At 38.4% G+C, this 23342-nt stretch overlaps 1 protein-coding gene across 1 annotated transcript in view; it reads right to left on the bottom strand.

Moving 5' to 3' along the window:
- The window catches only part of LOC128622969 (thyrotropin-releasing hormone-degrading ectoenzyme-like), a 186841-nt gene extending 163700 nt beyond the window's left edge, over window positions 1-23141 (bottom strand). The window contains exons 1-2 of the mRNA XM_053649753.1: window positions 22055-23141; window positions 13723-13996 (exon numbers count right to left, since the gene is read on the bottom strand). Coding sequence (XP_053505728.1) covers window positions 13723-13996; window positions 22055-22725 — 945 coding nt within the window. The 5' untranslated portion in view covers window positions 22726-23141. The remainder of the gene's footprint in view (window positions 1-13722; window positions 13997-22054) is intronic.
- Between the last annotated feature and the right edge of the window lie 201 nt (window positions 23142-23342).

Consider the following 23342-nt stretch of genomic DNA (forward strand, 5'->3'; position numbering starts at 1 on the left):
TTTTATTTTTTTATTGAAGCAATAAAAGTTATATAACACCTATCACCCATGTGAAAAACTAAATGCCCTTTAAAATTAAAATCTGGTTCTTCCACCTTTAGCAGCAATAACTGCAACCAAACGCTTCCGATAACTGGAGATCAGTTTTTCACTTATGGTCTGCACTTATATAGCGCTTTTTTAAACTTAGTGGTTCCAAAGTGCTTTACATTGGTTCTCATTCACATACACACTCACACACCAATGGTAGCAGGGCTGCCATGCAAGGCACTAGCTTGCCAACCCTACGATTAGTGGACAACCCGCTCTACCACCTGATCCACAGCCGACCTAACTTACTTCTAGGACTGGGATTTACTCATCACGATACTACCACCATGATTGACTGTAGGTATGATGTTCTTTTTGTGGAATTTGGTGTTTGGTTTACACCAGATGTAAAAGGACCCCTGTCCTCCAAGCAGTTCCACTTTTGACTCATCAGTCCACAGAACATTCTCTCAAAAGGTTTGAAGATCATCAAGGTGTGTTTTGGCAAAATTCAGATGAGCCTTAATGTTCTTGTGGGTTACCAGTGGTTTTTTCATCGCAGCTCTTCCATGGATGGCATTTTTGGAAGGTCGGCCACTTCTGATAAGGTTCACTACTGTGTCGAGTTTCTCCATTTCACTGTGGTCCTTTGAAGTCCCAGAGCCTTTGAAATAGCTTTGTAAACCTTCCCACCTTCTTCCTCATAATTTCTGGAATTTCTTACAGTTTTGGCATAGTGTATAACTGGGTAAGACCTTCTAACCAACTTCATGCTGTTTGAAAAGTTCAATTTAAGTGTTGATGTGATTGAACAGGGTTTGCAGTAATCAGTCTTGGTTGTGTTTAGTCCAGCTGAACCCCATTATGAATGCAGTTTCATAGATTTGGGGAATTAGTAACTATGGGGGCAAATTCATTTTCACAAAGGCCCAGTTGGTATTGGATAACTTTTTTGCTTCAATAAATAACATTATCATTTAAAAACTGCAATTTGGTTTTGCTCAAGCTGCCTTTGTTTTATCTTAGATTTTGTTTTAATTTCTGAAACAATTTAGTACGAGATATACACAAAAACAGAAGAAATCAAAAACAAAAAACAGGATGTGGCAGATACTTTTTCACAGCACTGTATATATATATATATACAGTATATATATATATATATATATATACATATACAGTGAGGGAAAAAAGTATTTGATCCTCTGCTGATTTTGTACGTTTGCCCACTGACAAAGAAATGATCAGTCTATAATTTTAATGGTAGTTGTATTTGGACAGTGAGAGACAGAATAACAACAAAAAAATCCAGAAAAACGCATGTCAAAAATTTTATAAATTAATTTGCATTTTAATGAGGGAAAAAAGTATTTGACCCCCTCTCAATCAGAAAGATTTCTGGCTCCCAGGTGTCTTTTATACAGGTAACGAGCTGAGATTAGGAGCACACTCTTAAAGGGAGTGCTCCTAATATCAGTTTGTTACCTGTATAAAAGACACCTGTCCACAGAAGCAATCAATCAGTCATATTCCAAACTCTCCACCATGGCCAAGACCAAAGAGCTCTCCAAGGATGTCAGGGACAAGACTGTAGACCTACACAAGTCTGGAATGGGCTACAAGACCATTGCCAAGCAGCTTGGTGAGAAGGGGACAACAGTTGGTGCGATTATTCGCAAATGGAAGAAGCACAAAAGAACTGTCAATCTCCCTCGGCCTGGGGCTCCATGCAAGATCTCACCTCGTGGAGTTGCATTGATCATGAGAACAGTGAGGAATCAGCCCAGAACTACACGGGAGGATCTTGTCAGTGATCTCAAGGCAGCTGGGACCATAGTCACCAAGAAAACAATTGGTAACACACTACGCCGTGAAGGACTGAAATCCTGCAGCGCGCGCAAGGTCCGCTGCTCAAGAAAACACATATACATCCCCGTCTGAAGTTTGCCAATGAACATCTGAATGATTCTGAGGACAACTGGGTGAAAGCATTGAGGTCAGATGAGACCAAAATGGAGCTCTTTGGCATCAACTCAACTCGCCGTGTTTGGAGGAGGAGGAATGCTGCCTATGACCCCTGGAACACCATCCCCACCGTCAAACATGGAGGTGGAAACATTATGCTTTGGGGTTTTTTTTCTGCTAAGGGGACAGGACAACTTCACCGCATCAAAGGGACGATGGACAGGGCCATGTACCGTCAAATCTTGGGTGAAAACCTCCTTCCCTCAGACAGGGCATTGAAAATGGGTCGTGGATGGATATTCCAGCATGACAATGACCCAAAACACATGGCCAAGGCAACAAAGGAGTGGCTCAAGAAGAAGCACATTAAGGTCCTGGAGTGGCCTAGCCAGTCTCCAGACCTTAATCCCATAGAAAATCTGTGGAGAGAGCTGAAGGTTCGAGTTGCCAAACGTCAGCCTCGAAACCTTAATGATTTGGAGAAGATCTGCAAAGAGGAGTGGGACAAAATCCCTCCTGAGATGTGTGCAAACCTGGTGGCCAACTACAAGAAACGTCTGACCTCTGTGATTGCCAACAAGGGTTTTTAAACCAAGTACTAAGTCATGTTTTGCAGAGGGGTCAAATACTTATTTCCCTCATTAAAATGCAAATCAATTTATAACATTTTTGATGTGCGTTTTTCTGGATTTTTTTGTTGTTATTCTGTCTCTCACTGTTCAAATAAATCTACCATTAAAGTTATAGACTGATCATTTCTTTGTCAGTGGGTAAACATACAAAATCAGCAGGGGATCAAATACTTTTTTCCCTCACTGTATATACATATATATATATATATATATATATATATATATATATATATATATATATATATATATATATATATATATATTAGAGATGCACCGATGTATAGTCAATTAAATATATATATATATATATATATATATATATATATATAATATATATATACAAACACACACACACACATATACATACAATGCCCTCCACTAATATTGGCACCCTTAGTAAATATGAGCAAAGCAGGCCGTTAAAAATTGTCTTTATTGTTTAACCTTTTGATTGATCTTTTGTTAAAAAAAATTCACAAAAATACTCATGGATATCAAACAATTGCAAACACAAAACAGGTTTATCCAAAAAATATATCTTTGTTAAAAATATAACATATTACTGATTATCAGTTACCGGAAATGTTTAGTTAATTATTGTTGCACAATCTCACCAGATACTAAAAGCAAAGGTTCACACACTTTTGACACTCACAGATATGAAGTTCAAGTTCAAGTGGGATTTTATTGTCATTCCTCTATATAGAGTGTATACATTGGAACAAAATGATGTTTCTTCAGGCCCATGGTGCAACACAGTAGTACGCAAGACTACATAAAGTGCAATACACAACAGTGTGAGACGAATGCAAAACAATAAATACAGGACAATAAAAACACAGAACATGGGCTGTAAACTATAAGCTATTGTGTAATGTAGCAGCACAAGTATAGTAACAATATTGGCAGAAAAAATATAAATTCCATAATATAAAGTGACTGACACAGCTATGCAAAGTGCATTGTGCCGTGGTATGAGTTGTACTGGGTTAGGTCTTTGACTAGCCCAGGTGAGCGTTGGGAGGCAGCAGGGTGTCGAGTAATCTGACTGCCTCAGGGAAGAAACTGTTGGGAAGAAACTGTTGAGTCTGCTGGTGGTGGCACGGATGCTCCTGTACCTTCTGTCAGATGGCACGAGGATGAAAAGTCCATGTGCGGGGTGAGCAGGGTTGTTCGCAATACTGGTGGCTTTGCGGACACAGCGGTTTATCTTTTCAGCTGTTCTCACACTTCGCTGTAGCGTCTTGTGATCGGAGGCTATACAGTTCCTGTACCACCCGGGTAGACAGGGGAACTGCACAGCCTCCAATCTCAAGACCCTACAGCGAATTGTGAGGACAGCTGAAAAGATCATCAGAGTCTCTCTACCCACCATCAACACGTAATATGTAATATTCGATCATCTACTTTTAGGACTTGTGTAAAAATTTGATTACATTTATACAGAAATATAGAAAATTCTAAAGGGTTCACAAACTTTCAAGCACCACTGGGATTTTCTTCGTAGATTTATGCTCTGCCTTCGATACCATCGTCTCTGAGCTCCTACAAGAGAAATTTGTCACTTTGCAAGTATCTGGCTCCATCTGTACATGGATCACAAACTTCATTTCTGACAGGAAGCAGTTTGTGACAATTGGTCAGAACATGTCTGAACCCCAGTCACTCAGCACTGGAGCACCACAAGATTATGTTCTTTCACCAATCTTATATTCGTACTATACAAATGACTGTGTTTCCAGTGATGCAGGATGTATTTCTTATGGCAGTTGGCAAAGTTCCATCTACCTCAGGCTATACTGGTACAATTCTATACTGCTATTATAGAAAGCTTCCTTATGTCTGTCATCACTATCTGGTTTGTGCAGCCTCCTGCATAGAAATGAGTAAGCTGCAACGCACTATCAAGACCACTGAGAAAATCATCGGCTGCAGCCCATCATCGCTTGAAGACCTCTACATCGCCAGGACGAAGAGGCGAGCAGGAAAAATCATCAGTGACATCTTCCACTCTGCTAATGACCTATTCCAAAAATACCACCAGGAAAACAATTCCACTCCCTAATAACAAAAACTACACGTGTTGAAACAGCTTCACTGGCAATTTCTGTTGATTTGTATTAATTTTACAAGTTAAATATTATTATTTAAAATATTATTAATAAATACTATTTATACGATTTATACTAAATACTATTTATTATTATTCGTTAAACCTATTATTTATTAATATTGTCATTACAATATGTATACCAATTAGCCATAACATTAAAATCACTGACAGGTGAAGTGAATAACATTGATTATCTCGTTACAATGGCACCTGTCAAGGAATATACTGAATGGAATAAATTAAGCAGAAGTTCTTTGACAAGGGCCAAATTGTGTTGGCTAGACTACTGGAGCAGAACATCTCCAAAAGGTTTTGTGGGGTGTTTCTGGTAGGTGGTTAGTGCCTACCAAAAGTGGCCGAAGGAAAGACAACCGGTAAATCGGAGACAGGGTCATGGGCGCTCAAGGCTCATTAATGCACCTGGGGAGCGAAGGCTTGCCCGTCTGGTCTGATCCCACAGAAGAGCTACTGTAGCACAAACTGCTGAAAAAGGTCATACTGGTTATGATAGAAAGGTGTCAGAACAAACAGTGTATCGCAGCTTGGGGCCTGCATAAACGCAGACTTTTCAGAGTACCCATGCTGACCCCTGTCCACTGCCAAAAGTGCCCGAAAGGGCAGGTGAGCATCAGAACTGGACCATGGAGTAATGGACGGAGGTGGCCTTGTCTAAGGAATCACGTTTTCTTTTACATCATGTGGATGACTGGGTGCATGTGTGTCACTTACCTGGAGAAGAAATGGCACCAGGATGCACTACTGGAAGAAGGCAAGCTGGTGGAGGAAGTGTGATGCTCTGGGCAATGTTCTGCTGAGATATCTTGGGTCTTGGCATTCATGTGGATGTTACTTTGACACATACCACCTACCTAAGTACACCCCTTCATTCCAACAGTATTCCCTAATGGCAGTTGCCTCTTTCAGCAAGATAATGTGCCCTGTCACACTTCAAAAATTGCTGAAGAATGGTTTAAGGAACATGACAAAAAGTTCGAGGTGGCCTCCAAATTCCCGAGATCTCAATCTGACCAAGCATCGGTGGGATGTGCTGGACAAACAAGTCCAATCTATGGCGGCCCCACCTCGCAACTTACAGGAGTGAAAGGATTTGCTGCTAATGTCTTGATGCCAGAAACCTCAGCACACCTTTAGAGGTTCTGTGAAGTCCATGCCTTAACAGGTCACAGCTGTTTTGGCAGTACAAGGGGGACTTATACAATATTAGGGAGGTGGTTTTAAAGTTATGGCTGATTAGTGTATATTTGGTGTCTTAAAGCTGCAAGACTAAATGTTTTGCAAAAATGGATTTCTGGACTGTATGGCTCACTGGGCGATATGATGAGCTGTTTCCCTGTAGCAGAAGCACAGACCTCTCTCCTGTCATTTCTGATATTCTGATGTGGTTAACCTGGTATTTCTAATTTCTAATTCATGAATTAGAGTCTCCTCTCACACTGTGGAACCAGGAGCTTGAGCTGGATTAATCTTCTCTCTACTAATATTCTGTTGTGACAAATGTCAAGACTTAAGTTCATTAGTGTGTCTAAAGATAAATTCTTTGACAATATCCTTTATGAGGACTGGTTCATTTCACCCATTGCCTGAAACTAACTCCCGGTTAGACCACATGCCAGTAGGCCAAGCTAAAACACATTTTGGTATATTGGTATTTTCTGACATTGACTATCACAAGAAAAAAATGATATACTGTATATTATAACCATCATTGCACCAGAAATCCCAGACATTTAGAAGGGTTTTCATCATATCTGTTGAGCTGAGCAATAGTAGGGCAGCTGCGAGACACCATAATGGGAGGAAGTGCAAGAGTAAACGGTAGTTGTTTGAGTTAAGTACCGCTAATGTGGCATGAATAGCAGTGAATTACTGTTGTTGCTCTCCAACAACACACCCTTGAATGGTGACGGCTTGACAAGCTCACTGTAACCCTCTCATCACTTCAGGACTGTTTGAGCACACAGACTGGAGCATAGTCCTTCCTTCAAGACCATCACCACACACACTAAGCAGAAGCCGTAGTTCACTGGAGAAATGTGTGTACTGCTGAAAACTCAAGACACTGCCTTTAGTTTAGACGACAAGTCTGCCTTCCACATAGCAAGGGCCAGTCTATCAGTTTATCAGAGAAGCGAAGTGCAACCATACAGGTGCATCTCAAAAAATTTGATTTTTTTCCGTAATTTAATTCAAAAAGTGGAACTTTTATATATTCTAGATTCATTACACATAAAGTGAAATATTTCAAAACTTTTTTTTTGTTTTAATCTTGATGATTATGGCTTAGAGCTAATGTAAATCAAAATCCAGTATCTCAAAATATTAGAATAAAGAATTTATAATACAGAAATGTCTACCTTCTGAAAAGTATGTTAATTTATGCACTCGATACACTGTCGGGGCTCCTTTTGCATGAATTACTGCATCAACACGTGTGGCATGGAGGCAATCAGCCTGTGGCACTGCTGAGGTGTTCTGGAAGCCCAGGTTGCTTTGATAGCGGCCTTCAGCTCATCTGTATTGTTGGGCCTGGTGTCTCTCATAGATTCTCTATGGGGTTCAGGTCAGGCGAGTTGGCTGGCCAATCAAGCACAGTAATATCATGGTCAGAAACCAGTTACTAGTATTTTTGGCACTGTGGGCAGGTGCCAAGTCCTGTTGGAAAAGGAAATCAGCATCTCCATAAAGCTCGTCAGCAGATGGAAGCATGAAGTGCTCTAAAATCTCTTAGTAGATGCTGCATTGACTCTCGACTTCAAAAAACACAGTGGACCAAAACCAACAGATGACATGTCCCACAAATCATCACTGACTGTGGAAACTTTACACTGCAGTTCAAGTAACTTGGATTATGTGTCTCTCCACTCTTCCTCCAGACTCTGGGACCTTGATTTCCAAATGAAATGCAAAATTTACTTTAATCTTCCCCATGATTGTGGTTGTGTGTACTGAACTAGACTGAGAGATTAAAGGCTAAGGGAACCTTTGCAGGTGTTTTGAGTTAATTAGCTGATTAGAGTTCTTCTCAGGTCAACAATACACGATCTTTACACCTGCCTGATCAGGTGCTGAAGGGATGTGCTGATCAATCTGAAGATGTCCTAACTGACTATCTTCAATATCTCCCTGAGCCAGCAAGTTGTCCCTGTGTGCTTCAAGATGACTACTATCTTCCATGTGCCAAATAAATCATATGTCCCACCTCAATGAATACTGGTCTGTAGCACTCCAGATAAATCTTCACAAATTTCTATGAAAAGCTAGTAATGAAATCCATAAAGAGCTTCCCACCATATGACAGGCCAACAGAGGACACCTTATCCTCTGCCCTCACATATCACTGACCCAACTGGACCAAAAAAGTACAATTATGTGAGTATTCTGTTTACAGACTTTAGTTCAGTATTCACATAATCATCACACATCGAATTATAGGAAAGCCAAGCATGCTCGGTTTCAAAACCTCCCCTCAACTGGACCATGGACCTTTTGACCAAGAGACCCCAGTCCATCAGGTTTGGCAACATCACCTCTAGCATCACAACACTGAACACCTGTCCTACCCAAAGCTACACTATATGGCCAAAAATATGTGGACAAATGATCAATGACACCCACATGTGCTTGTGGAACATACCATTCCAGATTTAGCACAGCTGTGTAGCTTGGACATGTCACAAAGCTGGGCTTTATAAAGGAATGATGAGAAGAAAACAACTGTTGAAACGAAGCCATATAAAATATAATTTGGACACTCATAAAACATGAACAATTAATTATCTGTGTTTTACCTTCCAACAGGTCAAGGATCCTAAGCATGCAATTGCACAGAACATGCATTTACTGATGCATACTCAGCTCAGAGTAGTTTTTGTCTGGATGGCTTCAGTTATTGTTCTTCTTCTGGCAAGTTCTCCCATATCTAGACAGGTCCTTCTAGACCTTTCAGATTTACCTTCTGGTTCTTGTTCTCCTCTCTGACAAATGCCATTTTCCTTTCTTTTCTCAGTTTGGCTGGGTGGCCAGGTCTACAAAGAATCTTGGTAGTTTCACTCAAAGGGCCTGAATACTTGTGTAAAATATAAATCGCAGGTTTTTAAAAACAACAAAATAAAATAAAAATTGTATAAACAATCTGTTTGCCTTTTTTGCAAATTGATTAAAAATTATTAATGAAATTAAGGTTTTAAAGGTGAAATACTTTGAGTTTACTGTACAGTGTGTATGAGCATGTGTATGTGTACACAGTCAGTGTTCATGGTGATATGTACTGTACAGGAGCACACACTAGGTATGACCATGTGTATATCTTGACACCAGGCTGACACTTAACTCTTCTGTCATTTCTGACACAGCTTGACCAGTTTGACAGATGGGCTGCTCAGATGAGCGTTCCCATCTAATGTGATTTATGGAAAGAGCTAGTGCATGGCTAACTGCTACAAATCATAATATTGGAAGTAAATGTAAAACTAAATGAGAGCTGTCATTGGTGAAAGAAATGACCCAGATGGTGGGGAGTAATTACACTAATAGGACTAGGATGCTGGCCAAGGACACTGATTAAGTTCTCAGGAAGGTGCTAGAGGGAAGAGTGAGGACTAGGCGAGCTCAAAACTGAACAGTGGTGCTAGAATGAGTGTCTATTGCTGATGGAGATGATCTACTACTAATTACTTCATTATCATCTAAATATCAAAGCCAGGTACTGCATTTAAGGTTGGTGTTCCTTAAATCCTTAACATGCATGCACTGAAATACTTGTTAATAGATTTGTTAATATACTCGTTAATACTTGAAAATAATGTTAATTCTTACTATTTGGATCACAATCAACAGCATTTTTTTTTGTTGTTTTTTTTTTTTTTTTTTTTAGATTTAACCTTTTAGATTAGGAATTACGGACATCTACCAGCTTGATTTGCCCATTTAAGGTAGCAGGAGATGCACCCATTGAACACAATAGAACATCCATCCATCTGTCCATTTTCCATTCCGCTTGTCCTACACAGGGTCATGGAGGAGCCTAGAGCCTATCCCAGGAAACTCAGGGCACAAATTTTGCAACTACAAATTTAATGAATATTGAATGTAAACTTTAACAAATACATAAATATGAAATTATAATAATTTTCTTTAAGTATTTAATCACCCACTCACACAAGACAGAATGAGACCATGACTATCCTCTTCTATTAAAAAGAAAAAACAAACAAGCAAAATCTAACAAGATAAAATATATTGCATATTCTACACACATAGTTGGAAACTTTATACTGTCTGCATGGGGAGTACCTTGCTCATGGTGTGTGAAATGAGGGAGATAGCATCAAGTCCAAGGTGACAATAGCAGCTAGATTAGCTGCCTTGCAAAACGAGAATGAGACTTAAAGACTGCTAGAAAACATTTCAGATTGCTTGAAATGTACAAACAAAAAAGCACACCCTATAAATAAATAACAGATGTTACTTTTCACATCATTTTATCTTGCTGAATTCTTCTTGAACATTTGTGCTTGCTGATTACAGCCAGAGGGATTAAATAATTGAGGCTTACTAAACAGATGATCATGCTAGTTATTATCAATCAGATTCCACTCTAATCACAATTATCTTCTTTTCTTTAATACTGCAACAGATGTGAGCATATTCACTAAACACCTAAAGTCTGTAGAGACTATGAGGAACCTTAGAGATTGAGTTTAAGACTAATTAAAATGTTTTAACTCATTTCATCTGTACAGTTTGAGTAAATGGATCCAATTATTTACATATTCAATAAACTGTAGTAGCATAAATGAATTATATATGTAGAAAGTGTCCATCATTTCTTCCTTGGTCATAAACCCTAATCAACCTTAAACAAAGGCCATGTCTAACTGTAAGCCAAATGTTTATTATAGAAAACAACTGAAGTTAGTAGCTGATGTATAGCATGTACATCTAAAGTAGCAGTCATACGTCACACAAATAAAATCTGCATGACCAAAAAGCCTACTCACTTGAATGGGAGAGAATTCGATAAGCAAAAAATGGATTTGCTTTGTGCCAAATTCATCTTTAAACCCAAAAATCTGCCAATCTTGGATGTGTGGAGCAATAGGACACACAATTGGTGCTGGGGTCTTGTTTTTTGAAAGACTGAACATGGAGAAACTGCTTATTATTAGAAGTGTAAGCACTGAAAGTAGGAGGTATATTGGGAGCAGAGCTTAGTTTAGATAGCTGCTTCTCAGGTATACTGTAATTTGCACAATATGCAAAACCTATTTTTTCAAACTAGTACTAGTACTAGGTTGCTTCAAAATCATGGCCACTGTCAACCAATCAGCTTTTAGCAGGCATTTCACATGGATATCACTGAAGTACTGCCACAATACACTGGTCTCTTTATTGTTCTATGTAACTTGGCAAGAATTAGCCATTGTGGACGGTATTTGCAAAGATTGCTGGGACCCTGCAGTTCACCACTTTTGAATATATTTATTATATTTGTCAACATAATGTCAGCAAAACAACATTTAAATTATCAACAAAACAACAAACAAACAAGCTACCTGGCTAAAGATAACTGTTCATTGAACTATTACTTTCTCTCCAGAAACATGTCACTCTTGGACTGTACATAATCGCCTGATTTTGCTTCACCGCAATGACAAAATTTCAATGCAAAAATGTAGTGTGACTGCTGGGGGCGTAGTGGCTTAGTGGTTAACACGGCTGCCTCGCATCTCCAGTGTTCGGGGTTCAAATCCCACCTCCACTCTGTCCACACGGACCTGCATGCTCTCCCCGTACCTAGGGGGTTTCCGCTGGGTATAGCTGTCATGTAATTCTATCTTTGTGTGAATATAGCACTAATGCCAAACACAGGTTGCAGTCAGAAACCTGCCATCTTATCTTGAAAACCGCAGTGTGATCTTAAGAATATTTCTGGTAGGTTCATTTGATGCAAGTGTTGCAAGAAATTGTTAAGTCATAAAATGCAACTTACTCCATAGTGTTCTGGGACTAACTTCATAACTGTGCCCATTTTTTTTTTAAAACATATGACTTGTTGCAAACCTCAACAGGCTTATCCCCACAGGTTAATCTGGTAGCTGACCAAGGCTTTTCAAATATGCTTGGGTGTATGAAAGGACCACAGAGTTCTTGGATCCTCTTTTACATCAGTATCCTATGTGACTGCATATTCCTTCTTTCTGTATATGTTTATTTGCATTACTTTCAAGGTTTTCATCTCATATTTACAGTATTTACAGTATATGTCACAGCCCAGGATAGTACGCCTCCCTGCAAAGAGAGGTCACTGTTCTCAGAATTGTAATTAATTTGTTCATATTCCGTTCACTTGCTGACTTTTTCAAGCACATGGTTATTGCAAAGTCTTGCCAATACATCCCTGAGAATTAACCATGTCGATTGTTAATGCCTGACTGTGTGTAATGTTTTCCTGTTTTTTAACTTTGGATTTTGATTGTGTTTTAATAAATGTACATAGATCCTCATCCCAAGTCTGGTTCATCACACATTGTTAATGTACTAGCTCTAGTTCTAAATATAAATTAAAGGGGCCAGCATTTAAAGGGGCAAAGCACCAAAGGTGCAGCAAGCGCAATGCGGAGCCTGAAGAACATGAAGAGAAAAAGAATGTACATGAATGAATAAAAGATAGGTTCAGAAACACAGCTGAGAATAAGATCTGAACAGGAAATGAAAAGAACAGAGGCATTTATTCACATGATAAGAGGTTGAAAGGTTACCACAATGCTGAGCCACAAAAGAAAGGAAGCGAAAGCCACAGACCTTTAAGAACATACACTACGCAGGAATCAAAACCAGGACTTTTAGAAGTAATACTTGTCATGTATCACAGTGCGCCAGACATGTAATGCCACCAAAAAAAACTAATTTTGGACAATGTTTTCAAAAGTTATGTTTTTACAGAAAACCATATATCTCGAGAACACTTGGTGGTGGAGTGTTCAAATTTATCAGGTACCTATAGGACATGCTATGAATGATCCCAACCAAGTTTTGTGGCAATATGTCAAACATTTTAAAAGATATTACAATATATGGCAAATTTCAAAATGATGGACAGCCGGTCCGATCCTGGCAAAATTGGTATGACCAGAATCACAGTGTCCACTGAATCTGTAGACACCAAGATCATACATTTCTGACAAAGTATTAAAAAGTTATATGCAAAAATATTCATTTTTCATATCTCATGGCCTGTAGGTGGCATTGTTCTCAAATTTGGCATGGACCCCCAGATCAGGCTGCGGATGAAGCCTACCAAGTTTCGTTAAGATTGATCAAAGTATGGCCAAGATACAGCCTCTGATCCAATTTTGGGTCACCGCTAAATTTGCAACATCATAACTTTTGAAAAAATATGAATAACAACATTCTGTTCAGTCATTTCGTGCGGCTCTGTCCATTGATCATCTCAGCCAATTTTGGTAAAAAATTTGACAAAATTTGAACAAAGAGTAGCGAAAAAACTGAATACTGTACATTTCAAAATGGTGACTACTGTAATTGGTGGAGTCTTAATGTAAGATATGGATTGTGATCAATATGAGGAGAGCAATCGGATTAACTAAATGTGTTTTCTCTAGGGCAAAGTCTTCAACAATTATAACAATTTGAATAGTAAATTATTGAACTAGTGCTGTCGCTATACAGTTGGTCATAGAGAGCCCATAACTGTTAGAGATACTAGTCATCATGATAAACTATGAGTGTGCCAAATTTAAGAATTTTCCTACTTATGGTTCATAGGGCTGCCATAGACTCCCAATGGGGAAGAAGAAGAAGACTAGGAAAACTAACGGATACAATAGGTGCCTACGCACCTTCAGTGCTTGGCCCCTAATACCTATTTGAAAGCACAGTAAATCTCCATTCTGTAAATGTTAATGCAGAGTGGGTTATAAACCCTTGTGTAAAACTTACCACAACTCCACTATCTGTGATCGACTCTCGGTAGGTGAAGTTGCATACTGCCCAGGCCAGATAGTAAGTGGACATACGAGGTGTCCTGTAAAAGTGATTGGTAATCCAGCCATCGTCATCCAGGCTCGATTCCTCAATGGGCATGTTAGAGAGGGACTGGTAGGAGGCATCATGCCTCAGTCTCACAATGAAAGTGGCTTTGTAGATTGGCTCATCAAAACACGGGAAAGCCTTCCTCGCATGAGTTGGTGAGAACTGGGTCACAGCGAGATACCTGTGGTGGTGAGAAAGTGGTGAGAAAGTAAGAGAAAAGGGTTGTTTAAAAAAGAATGGAGAAAGGAGAGGGTGAGACAAAGATCGGATTTAATGAGAAGAAATTAAGAGACATGGACAAAGAAAAGGAATTCAGAGAGATAAGAAGAGAAACATCAGGACAAGTGAACCCACATAAAAAGAGTGGTGAGGCAAAAGGAGAGGAAAATAAGAGTAAATAGAAAAAAGATTCAACAGGAGACCCTGAATATATGTGAAAAGTTTTTAAGTGAACAATCACAACTGAAAAGGTCATTTCACCTTGTCCCAGCTCTTTTAAAAGTTTAACTGTGACTTTTAAAAGTTCAAATGATGGTGGATGATTTCCTGATGGCAGCTTCATTTGATGTACACTTACACGTTCTTGAACCAAATCAAAATAATTTTCTTCTTTAAAGTCCCGCAATAAGAATACTACATAGAGGTGAAAGAAAATGGCATAGCCTACCAGAAGTATACAGTATGGCCTATGAATTGAAGTGTTTCTATGGAGACATTTTAATTTAAGCATATAATGTGCAACTTATATGCTGTTTATATTTAAGATTAAATGTGTTAAATGTTTATGTTCATGAAAATATTCATATAAATATATGATTTCATAAAATACCCCTTTAGCCATCCACCATGACCTGGATAAGGCTGAGAGTGGCTGCAGATTTTTTTCCCGATTTTCTCCCTAATTTATTCATGGCCAATTCCCACCCATCAGGCAGCAGGCACGTGAAGCCAGCCAACCGCATCTTTTCAAACTGCTGCTCATACAACATTAGGGGGTGGGGTATTACACTCATTCACAGCGACACTAGGTAATCATGGGTGTCAATCACAGCGACACTAGCCAATCAAGGGTGTATGCCACCACTCCCTCCCTGAGAGCACGGCCAATTTTGCTATCTAGGGCCCCTGGCCACAGATGGCTATGGCATCATCAAGATTTGAATTCCCGATCCCTATATTGTGCACAGCTCCTGAAGAATGTCAAATAGAGAGTTAAAATCAAGGGAATGTGTGGGCTGAGAAGAACTGTGACCTCGAAGGTTTCACATTTTACAATTAGTCCTGCCTTGCAATCGCTTTACCTGCATTAGAAACTGTCAGAGAGAAGATTCTTGATCAATTACCTCTCTTTTGTTGCTATGTTAGGAATAAAAAAAGAGGCATCCTGAACTCCTGAAAAAAAAACTGCCTATATCATAGCTAAACAAATTCAAACATGTTTGGAAATAATCTGGTTCTATATAATTAGTTATATTTTTTTTTTGTGCTTTGTGGGGCAGATTCTAAAATATTATTATGATATTATTTCAGTCTTTTAGATATTTCCACAAATGGGGAAATTGTATAAAGACAATCTCAGTGAGTAGTTGGGGATAATTCTTCACAGTCGTACCAGCTCAGCAGCTGACAGCTTGATGGAGATTCCCATTAGGGCTCTCCAAAGTAAAAGTTAAGAGCTATTCTAATAGGAAGTGGATGAAATGTGGCTTCCCCACCCAGATTTAGATCATCTTCTTCCTGGAAGAGTGTCACTGTATCTCCAGCCAAGACCAAACCAAGGAATGCTAAGCAGATGTGAAAGATGGAGGCTGTACAGTGTGGCTGAGGATTCATTTGGTCAGCCAGTCAAATTTGTTTTGTTTCATGTGCCTGATGCTAAACTGATGGAAGTAGCTGCATGGGTCTTCTGACTTACATATTGTTGCAGAATATATTATTATTCTTACTATTACAAATAGAATGGAAATATCTGAGGAACATTATGTTGTTAAAACTACAAAAGTCAACAAAGAAAAAATGCCCAAAGAGTCAGTCACCTTGTTAGCAAAGACCTGTCTAGAAAAAAAAAGCCAGTCCTTTCAGATTCTTACACTGATACATGTGCAGATATAGGGCACCTCTGTCTCTGTCCCATGCCTAAAAGCAACAACCAAACCTCATAGCTAATATGAAGCATTTGATACAAATAAATAATTGAATAAAGAGAATACAGAGATTCTGGTATTCTATCTATTTTATGGTCCATTATGGATTAGTTACATTGATGTATCTGTAAAACTAGAGTACCTACGCATGAGCTCCCTATTCCATAACATTTAGGTGCCTTTTGGAAAAACCTGTCCTTCTGGCAGGTTCGTCCATATTACATATCTCTCATATGTTTTTTACTCTGTCTTAGACCCCAAGTTAGATGACTGCAAACCATACAAGTCTGATTAGGTAAACTTCAGGAAAATGAGTTGTAAGCCACAGGACAAATCCTACATAGGTTGTAGAGGCCATTATGCTTTGCCCTGTGTGTTCCACATACAGTATGTAGAAAGAAGCAAGCCATTTCTCTGGGCTGACGATTGCAGTTACCATAGAAACAGCTGTAAATAAGGTTGCTGTTGCTTTGTTCCACTTGTTATTTGCTCCACTTATTTTTTATATTACTTTTTTTTAACACATTTTTATCAGATCTTTTACTTTGCAAATCCATGTTTGAAACATCATATTGCCAATCCATTTCAGCTTTATAGGTCCCTCCCAGTTTGAACAGATAAGACACTGCACAGATTTTTATTATAATAGCTTTGTAAATGGCCAGCATTGCCAGGTACTATTCCTGTGAGGGCAGATACTTAAGTACAACAACAGAAACAAATTAGTAAATTATTTAGCATATTTCATAGTTAAGGTTAAAGTAGTTACTGAAGATGAATGAATTGATGAATGAATGAATTAGTTTTGCTGTAGATTCAAGGAAGAGGCAAGCAGTCAACAGTACTTATAAAACTAGTTATCCAGATTTATTAGCAAAGTGTGATTTGGCTGTGTAGAAAAAACCTCATATTTAGCCAAACAGATTGAGATGATTACTAGCCTACTTAATTAGTGTGGATGAACTCAGTTGGTGGCTGTAGATTTTGGATGCAGGACTTCATTGGCATTGATGTGAGAGTCACAATGTTTTTGGCCAGAATGCCAAAAGTAATCTGGGATTTCAGAGTAGCTACTAGGAGTTGGCCTGTGTCAAATCGTTTGCCAACATCCTCTTGTGAAACAGAATGTGCCTGGGGCTTCCCACAGCCCAGACCCCCTGTGTTAAACTGGGGTTTTTTCAAACCCTAAGTTTATAGCTGGTTTTTGTTTTACATTGAATCCTAGGCAAAGTGTTGTGTGTGTATATAATGTGTCAATATAAGGTGGTCTGCCTGTAGCACGAATGGTCACTAGGGTCAGCTGCTGCATGGGTGAATCATCTGCAGACTCCATATTGATGTATTACAGCAATATGGAGGGCAGAAGTATATGCAGTGTTTGCAAGAGCAGGCCATTCATGTGCCAGATTAAGGAGATGAAAATGAATCCTGGACTAGTTCCATGCACTCGGGATCAGTGGTTTTATTTTTAGTTTTTAATAGCTAAATAATTAACTACATAGCTAAACAAAAAAATCACAGCATGATTTTATATCATGTAAGTTTACAGCATGTACACTGTATACCCATCACTATTTTGGAAATATTATCTGCACTGAAATGTGTACAATTTCATCAGAATTATGGGGGCATTACAAAGAATTGCTCTCTAATGTGAGTAATTCATCTCAGCTTTCTGGTATGTTAAATGTCCACAAAGAGGCTACACTTTTTTGTTTTAACACTCACCCAATTTTTTATCTTAATGTCACCAAACAAAGTGAGTGTCAGATAAGCATTTGGGTTTATGTTCACTCTATAGATCATATACAACCTACCAACCTGCTCTCTAACTTGGGTCTCAAACCGACCCTGAAAGAAAACTGAAACTTGCCAGTTGTAAATCTGTCAATTAATTGCAGTGAGAAATATATTTAAAAAATAAAAAAAGAATAATAATTTTAACCCAAAACCATTACATACATTATATATATATATATATATATAATATATATATACAGTATTAAACGCGTCAACATTATTTTCAGTAAATATATTATTTCCAATGATGTTATTCACATGAACTTTTCACCAGACTTTGGTATTAACTCAAGAAATCTACATATATAAAGAAACCCAAACATTAAAGTCAAACATTGAAGTTATGTATAATAAAGTGGAATGACACAGGAAAAAAAGTACTGAACACGCTAACTGAAATGTATTTAATACTTCGTGGAGAAGCCTTTGTTTGTAATGACAGCTTCAAGATGCTTCCTGTATGAAGAAATTAATAGGCTGCAGTATTCAGGTGTGATTTTTGGCCCATTCTTCTAAACATATTGTCTTTAAATATTGTTCACTTGGATTCAAGTAAGGTGATTGACTGGGCCATTCTAATGCCTTGATTTTTTTTCTCTGAATCCAAGTGAGAGTTTCCTTTGATGTATGCTTTGGATCGTTGTCCTGCTGGAAGGTCCACCCACGTCTCAGCTTCATCATCCAGGTGGATGGCAGCAGATTCTCCTCAAGAATCTCCCAGTAAAGGACTCTATTCATAGTTCCTTCAATTATATGAAGTCTGCCAGTACCATGTGATGAAAAACAGCCCCACACCATGATGCTTCATCTCCAAACTTCACTGTTGGTATAGTGTTTTTAGGGGGATGTGAAAAAAGTTCAATTTTGCTCTTGTCTGACCAGACTACACTCTCCCAGTATTTCATAGGCTTGTCCAAATGAGTTGTAGCAAACTTTAAACAAGCTTCGACATGTCTTTTCTTTAGTAATGGAGTCTTGCGGGGTGAGCGTGAGCAGTGGAGTGAATTGCCTATTGCTTTCTCTGTGATGATGGCACCTGCTGCCTCCAAGTGTTTCTGGAGCGCTTTCCAAGTGGTCCTTGGCTCTTGAGCTACTCTTCTGACTATTCTTCTGACTCCCTGGTCAGAAATCTTGTGAGGAGCTCCTGTGCGTGTCCGGTTGATGATGGAGTGATGTTGCTTCCACTTGCGGATAATGGCCCCAATGGTGCTTACTGGAGGATTCAGAAGTTTTGAAAAACGTCTGTATCCGATTCCATCAATAAGTTTCACAACAATAAGGTTGCAACGGTCTTGGGAGAGCTCTTTGCTTTTACCCATCATGAGATGTTTTGTGTGTGACACCTTGGTAATGAAAAGCCTTTTTATAGACCATCAATTTATTAACCCAGCTGATATTTGCACAGATAGGGGGTATAATTACTTACGGATTTCAGCTGGTTTCTTGCTTTACCTTCCCTTGGAAAACTGCTTTTTCTTAGCGTGTTCAATACTTTTTTCTGTCATTCCACTTTATTACACATAACTTTATTTATGACTTTAATGTTGTGAATTCTAATTTGCGGATTTCTTGAGTTAATACTGATGTCTGGTGAAAATTTAATGTGAATAGCCTCATTGGAAATATATTTTCTGAAAAAAAATGTTTTGATGTGTTCAATACTTATTTCCCCCACTGTGTGTGTGTGTGTGTGTGTGTGTGTGTATGTAGGTAGGTATATATATATATATATATATATATATATATATATATATATATATATATATATATATATATGGGTTTATTTGATAGCTTCAGTTTTGCAAACTGTATCCAAAATAATTAAGGTAAGGTTATCTAGTTATTCAATACACAAGATTAACATACCATAACCCACAAGATTAATGCCAAATTATGTTATACGCGCCTGTATAAGCTATAAATCTGTCTAATTTTTCCATTGTCTATGCTAAATAGTCGTAGATGTGTGTGTATGTGTCTGTGTGTGTCTGTGTGTGTATGTGTCTGTGTGTGTCTGTGTGTATGTGTGTGTGTTTGTGTGTGTGCATGCGTGTGGACTGGCATCCTAGTCAGGGTGTATTCCTGCCACATACCCAGTTTCAGAGATTTTCTGGATTTCTGCCTCTATTTACACGAGACCCGGACCAGGATAAAGAGGTTACTGAAGATGAATGATAATTTCATAAATAGCTCCCTAAATACAATTTGATTTGAGTATTATTATTATATATCAGGTTCAATCAAAAATGTGAATTAATCAACAAGAAATGTTTTGTATCCGTCAGAGGCCTAAAAAATATGTTTGAACATGCTTTAATCATGAAAATGTTAGTGCTGACAGTGCTGACAATGTAGAAGACTAAGATGACAATGTAAAAGATTAAGAATGTTAAATCAGCATTTAAGCATATGTTTAAGAGTTACTGAAAAACAATAAGCTTTTTAAGAGTGACTGGATGACATGAGCATCTAAACTGTGATAATATACAACCTCAACTCCAACTGGGACATTGTGTAAAATGTAGATAAAAACAAAATGCAATGATTTGCAAATCTCATAAACCCATATGTTATTCACAATAGCACATAGAAAACATATCAAATGTTTAAATTGAGGAAATGTACCATTTTAAGGAAAAAATAAGCTAATTTTGAATTTGATGGCCACAACACGTCTAAAAAAAAAAGTTGGGACAGGGTCAACAAAAGGCTGGAAAAGTAAGTGTTGTAAAAGCCTGTGCCACAACTGTATTCATTCAGACGTCTCAGCTTTGTTGTATTTTCAATAAAGTCTGTTTTTTGGCAACCTTTTTACCTTTGGTTGAAGATATTTTCCACCACATTAGCAGGTCAGATAATATAATATAGTCTGTGATAAACTGGATATCACAGCAGCCTAATATCATGTACAGATGATAATATAATTATATCTCACATGCCCAACACTGGTAAAGTATGACTTGTATCACATTCTCAACAAGCAGTCAGCTCTAAAGCAACTCCCCCACAGTTGTTACGAAATACGTGCAAAAGCACACATTGTAGGTTTACTGCAAAACTGTTCAAAAGCACATGTCTGCTATAAAAGACTAAGTGGAATAAACGACCCTCCATGGTCCAAAGGTAATCAATTAACATTGACAAGCAGGATTTTTATCTTTTAGGTAGAAATGCCCAAAACTATTCATTAAGGCAAAGGTGCACAACACACAGAATGTATTTGTCCTCCTTGCACATACTGTTACACATCTGATTAATTAACTTCCACACTATTAAACTAACAAGAACTGTGCTCATTTACAGTACCAGTCAAAGGTTTGGTCACATAAACTCATAGAATAGTTCCTTTATTTTGACTATTTTCCTTACTTTAGAATGATAGTAAATTCATTAAAATTATGAAATTACATACACTATAGAATTGTGCAGCAACCAAACAAATCATAAGTAAGTAGCCTTAATAAAGTAGCCTTAATAAAATTTTGCACAATCAGAGCGTCTCTTAGCAGTTGTATGAGCCCCTTTGCTGCTTGTCCAACAATACTGTATAGTATTTCTATTGTTTTCTTTTTATTCTTCATAGAAATTTTATTTTGAAAATAAATATATTAATTTCAGGTCACACGGTGGCTTAGTGGTTAGGACATTCGCCTCACACCTCCAGTGTTGGGGGTTCGATTCTCACCGCTGCCCTGTGTGTACGGAGTTTGCATGTTCTCCCTATGCTGAAGGGGTTTCTTCCCCCAGTCTAAAGACATGCATAGTACTGTAGGCTGATTGGCATGTCCAAAGTGTCCATAGTGTCCATCCAGGGTGTACCCCTGGATGGACAAGGTACACCCATCCAGGGTGTACCTTGTGCCTAATGCTCCCTGGGATAAGCTCCAGGTTCCCCATGACCCAGTAGGATAAGCAGTATAGAAACTGGATGGATATTAATTTCACTGCTTCAATTTCAAATTTCAAGCATTTAAACCTTTAAAACAGAAGGATCAGAGCACAGTCAGGGGGACTAAACCCTTGACATCCGTACTTATACATTGTAAGAGCTCATTTAAAAATATGTTAAATTAAAATTGAACTGAACTGTCTATGATTGTTCAAAGCTGTGTTAATTCAACACTATGGAATGTCTTTGTGTATATGACCTTAATCATCTTAATACCTTTTACTTCCTACACATACTGTATAACAAATTTAAAATTTTAATTAACACTTACAATGTTTATGTAAGCCCAGCTGGACATGTACTGAGGATTTTGCTGTGTAGCATCAAACTACACTTATCTAATTACCTTTTCTCTCCGTGCTGCATGTATGAGCTGCGGAAGAAGCCCAACAGTTCGTTTTCGATTTGAGCTTCAAACGTGATGTTGATCTTGTATGTTCTGAGTGGCTTCATTTCTCTGTGCAAAGTGATGACGTAGACCTGGTTGGGAGCATAGTGGAAGTGCCGGTGGATCCTCATTGCACCTGGTTTTTTACTATCTGAATACACAGCCAGCTTATCCACATCCAGCCTGTCCGCATGTAGCACAATGAACTTGGTAGCGTTCACACATTCAAACTCGATGCTCACCTTGCCAGAGAAGGTGTAATTGTCCATGAACACAGAGAGCTGAAGGTCATAGTGGCGTGGGCGTAGCGTGGCAGGTAAGCGTGAATGCCGCCATGGCTGCAGCTCTTCCCCTTTATGCTCAGAATTTCCGTCTCGTGACTGATTAGTCCCAGTACCAGGTAGAACAACTCTCTCACTGCCACCGCTGCATTTCTCAAAGCGGACACCCAGCATCACGGCAATGGCTGTCACCACAATGAGTGTGAGGATGGAGATGGCAAAGGCAAGCACAAGTCTCTTGTGCACAGTGATGTGCTGTTCAGTGGTCCGGGGTCGCACCACCACACCGTCGGCCCACTGGTCGGACAGCGCCCGGCCATTCCTCATGCTCAGGTCCTCAATCCCCATTGACAATTTAAGTCACTGCAAAGAAATGGAGGACAATTGTTTGACTGCAGTTAAACAGCATGTGTGCTAATTTATATTTCATAGTTTTAGTGTTTGGAACACTTTTACAGTCAGATTGTGCTATAGCATAGAATTGCATACACCTACTAACACTCAAAGTGTGCCAACAGCATGAATTAACACATAACTTACAAATCTGTATACTTACAGGGCTGATTTAAAGCTTCGACGTTTATAAGATAAGCTGTACTCACATAAATACGATAAGTTAATTAAAGTCACGTTAAAGTGCCAATTCCATTTATAATATTTAAACTAACAATAACTAACAGTTAAACTTAGTTAGCTAAGTAACTTAACTGTTGTTAGCGTTTGCTATCTACACAACAATTAACTGCTTTAACAATTAACATTTAAAAAATAACCATTTGATAGCTAACTACCATTATCCAAACTAAACTTGTAGATAACACTTACAGTAATTCATTCATTAACCATATATAATGTATAATCTGATTACAGAAAAAAAAATCTATATATTAAAATGAACTGTAATGCAAATTCAGATATATTGGAACAGATTTAAAATTTTCACAGGATGATACATTTTCCACAGC

This window comes from Ictalurus furcatus, chromosome 19 (assembly GCF_023375685.1).
Source record: "Ictalurus furcatus strain D&B chromosome 19, Billie_1.0, whole genome shotgun sequence".
Taxonomy (NCBI): domain Eukaryota; kingdom Metazoa; phylum Chordata; class Actinopteri; order Siluriformes; family Ictaluridae; genus Ictalurus; species Ictalurus furcatus.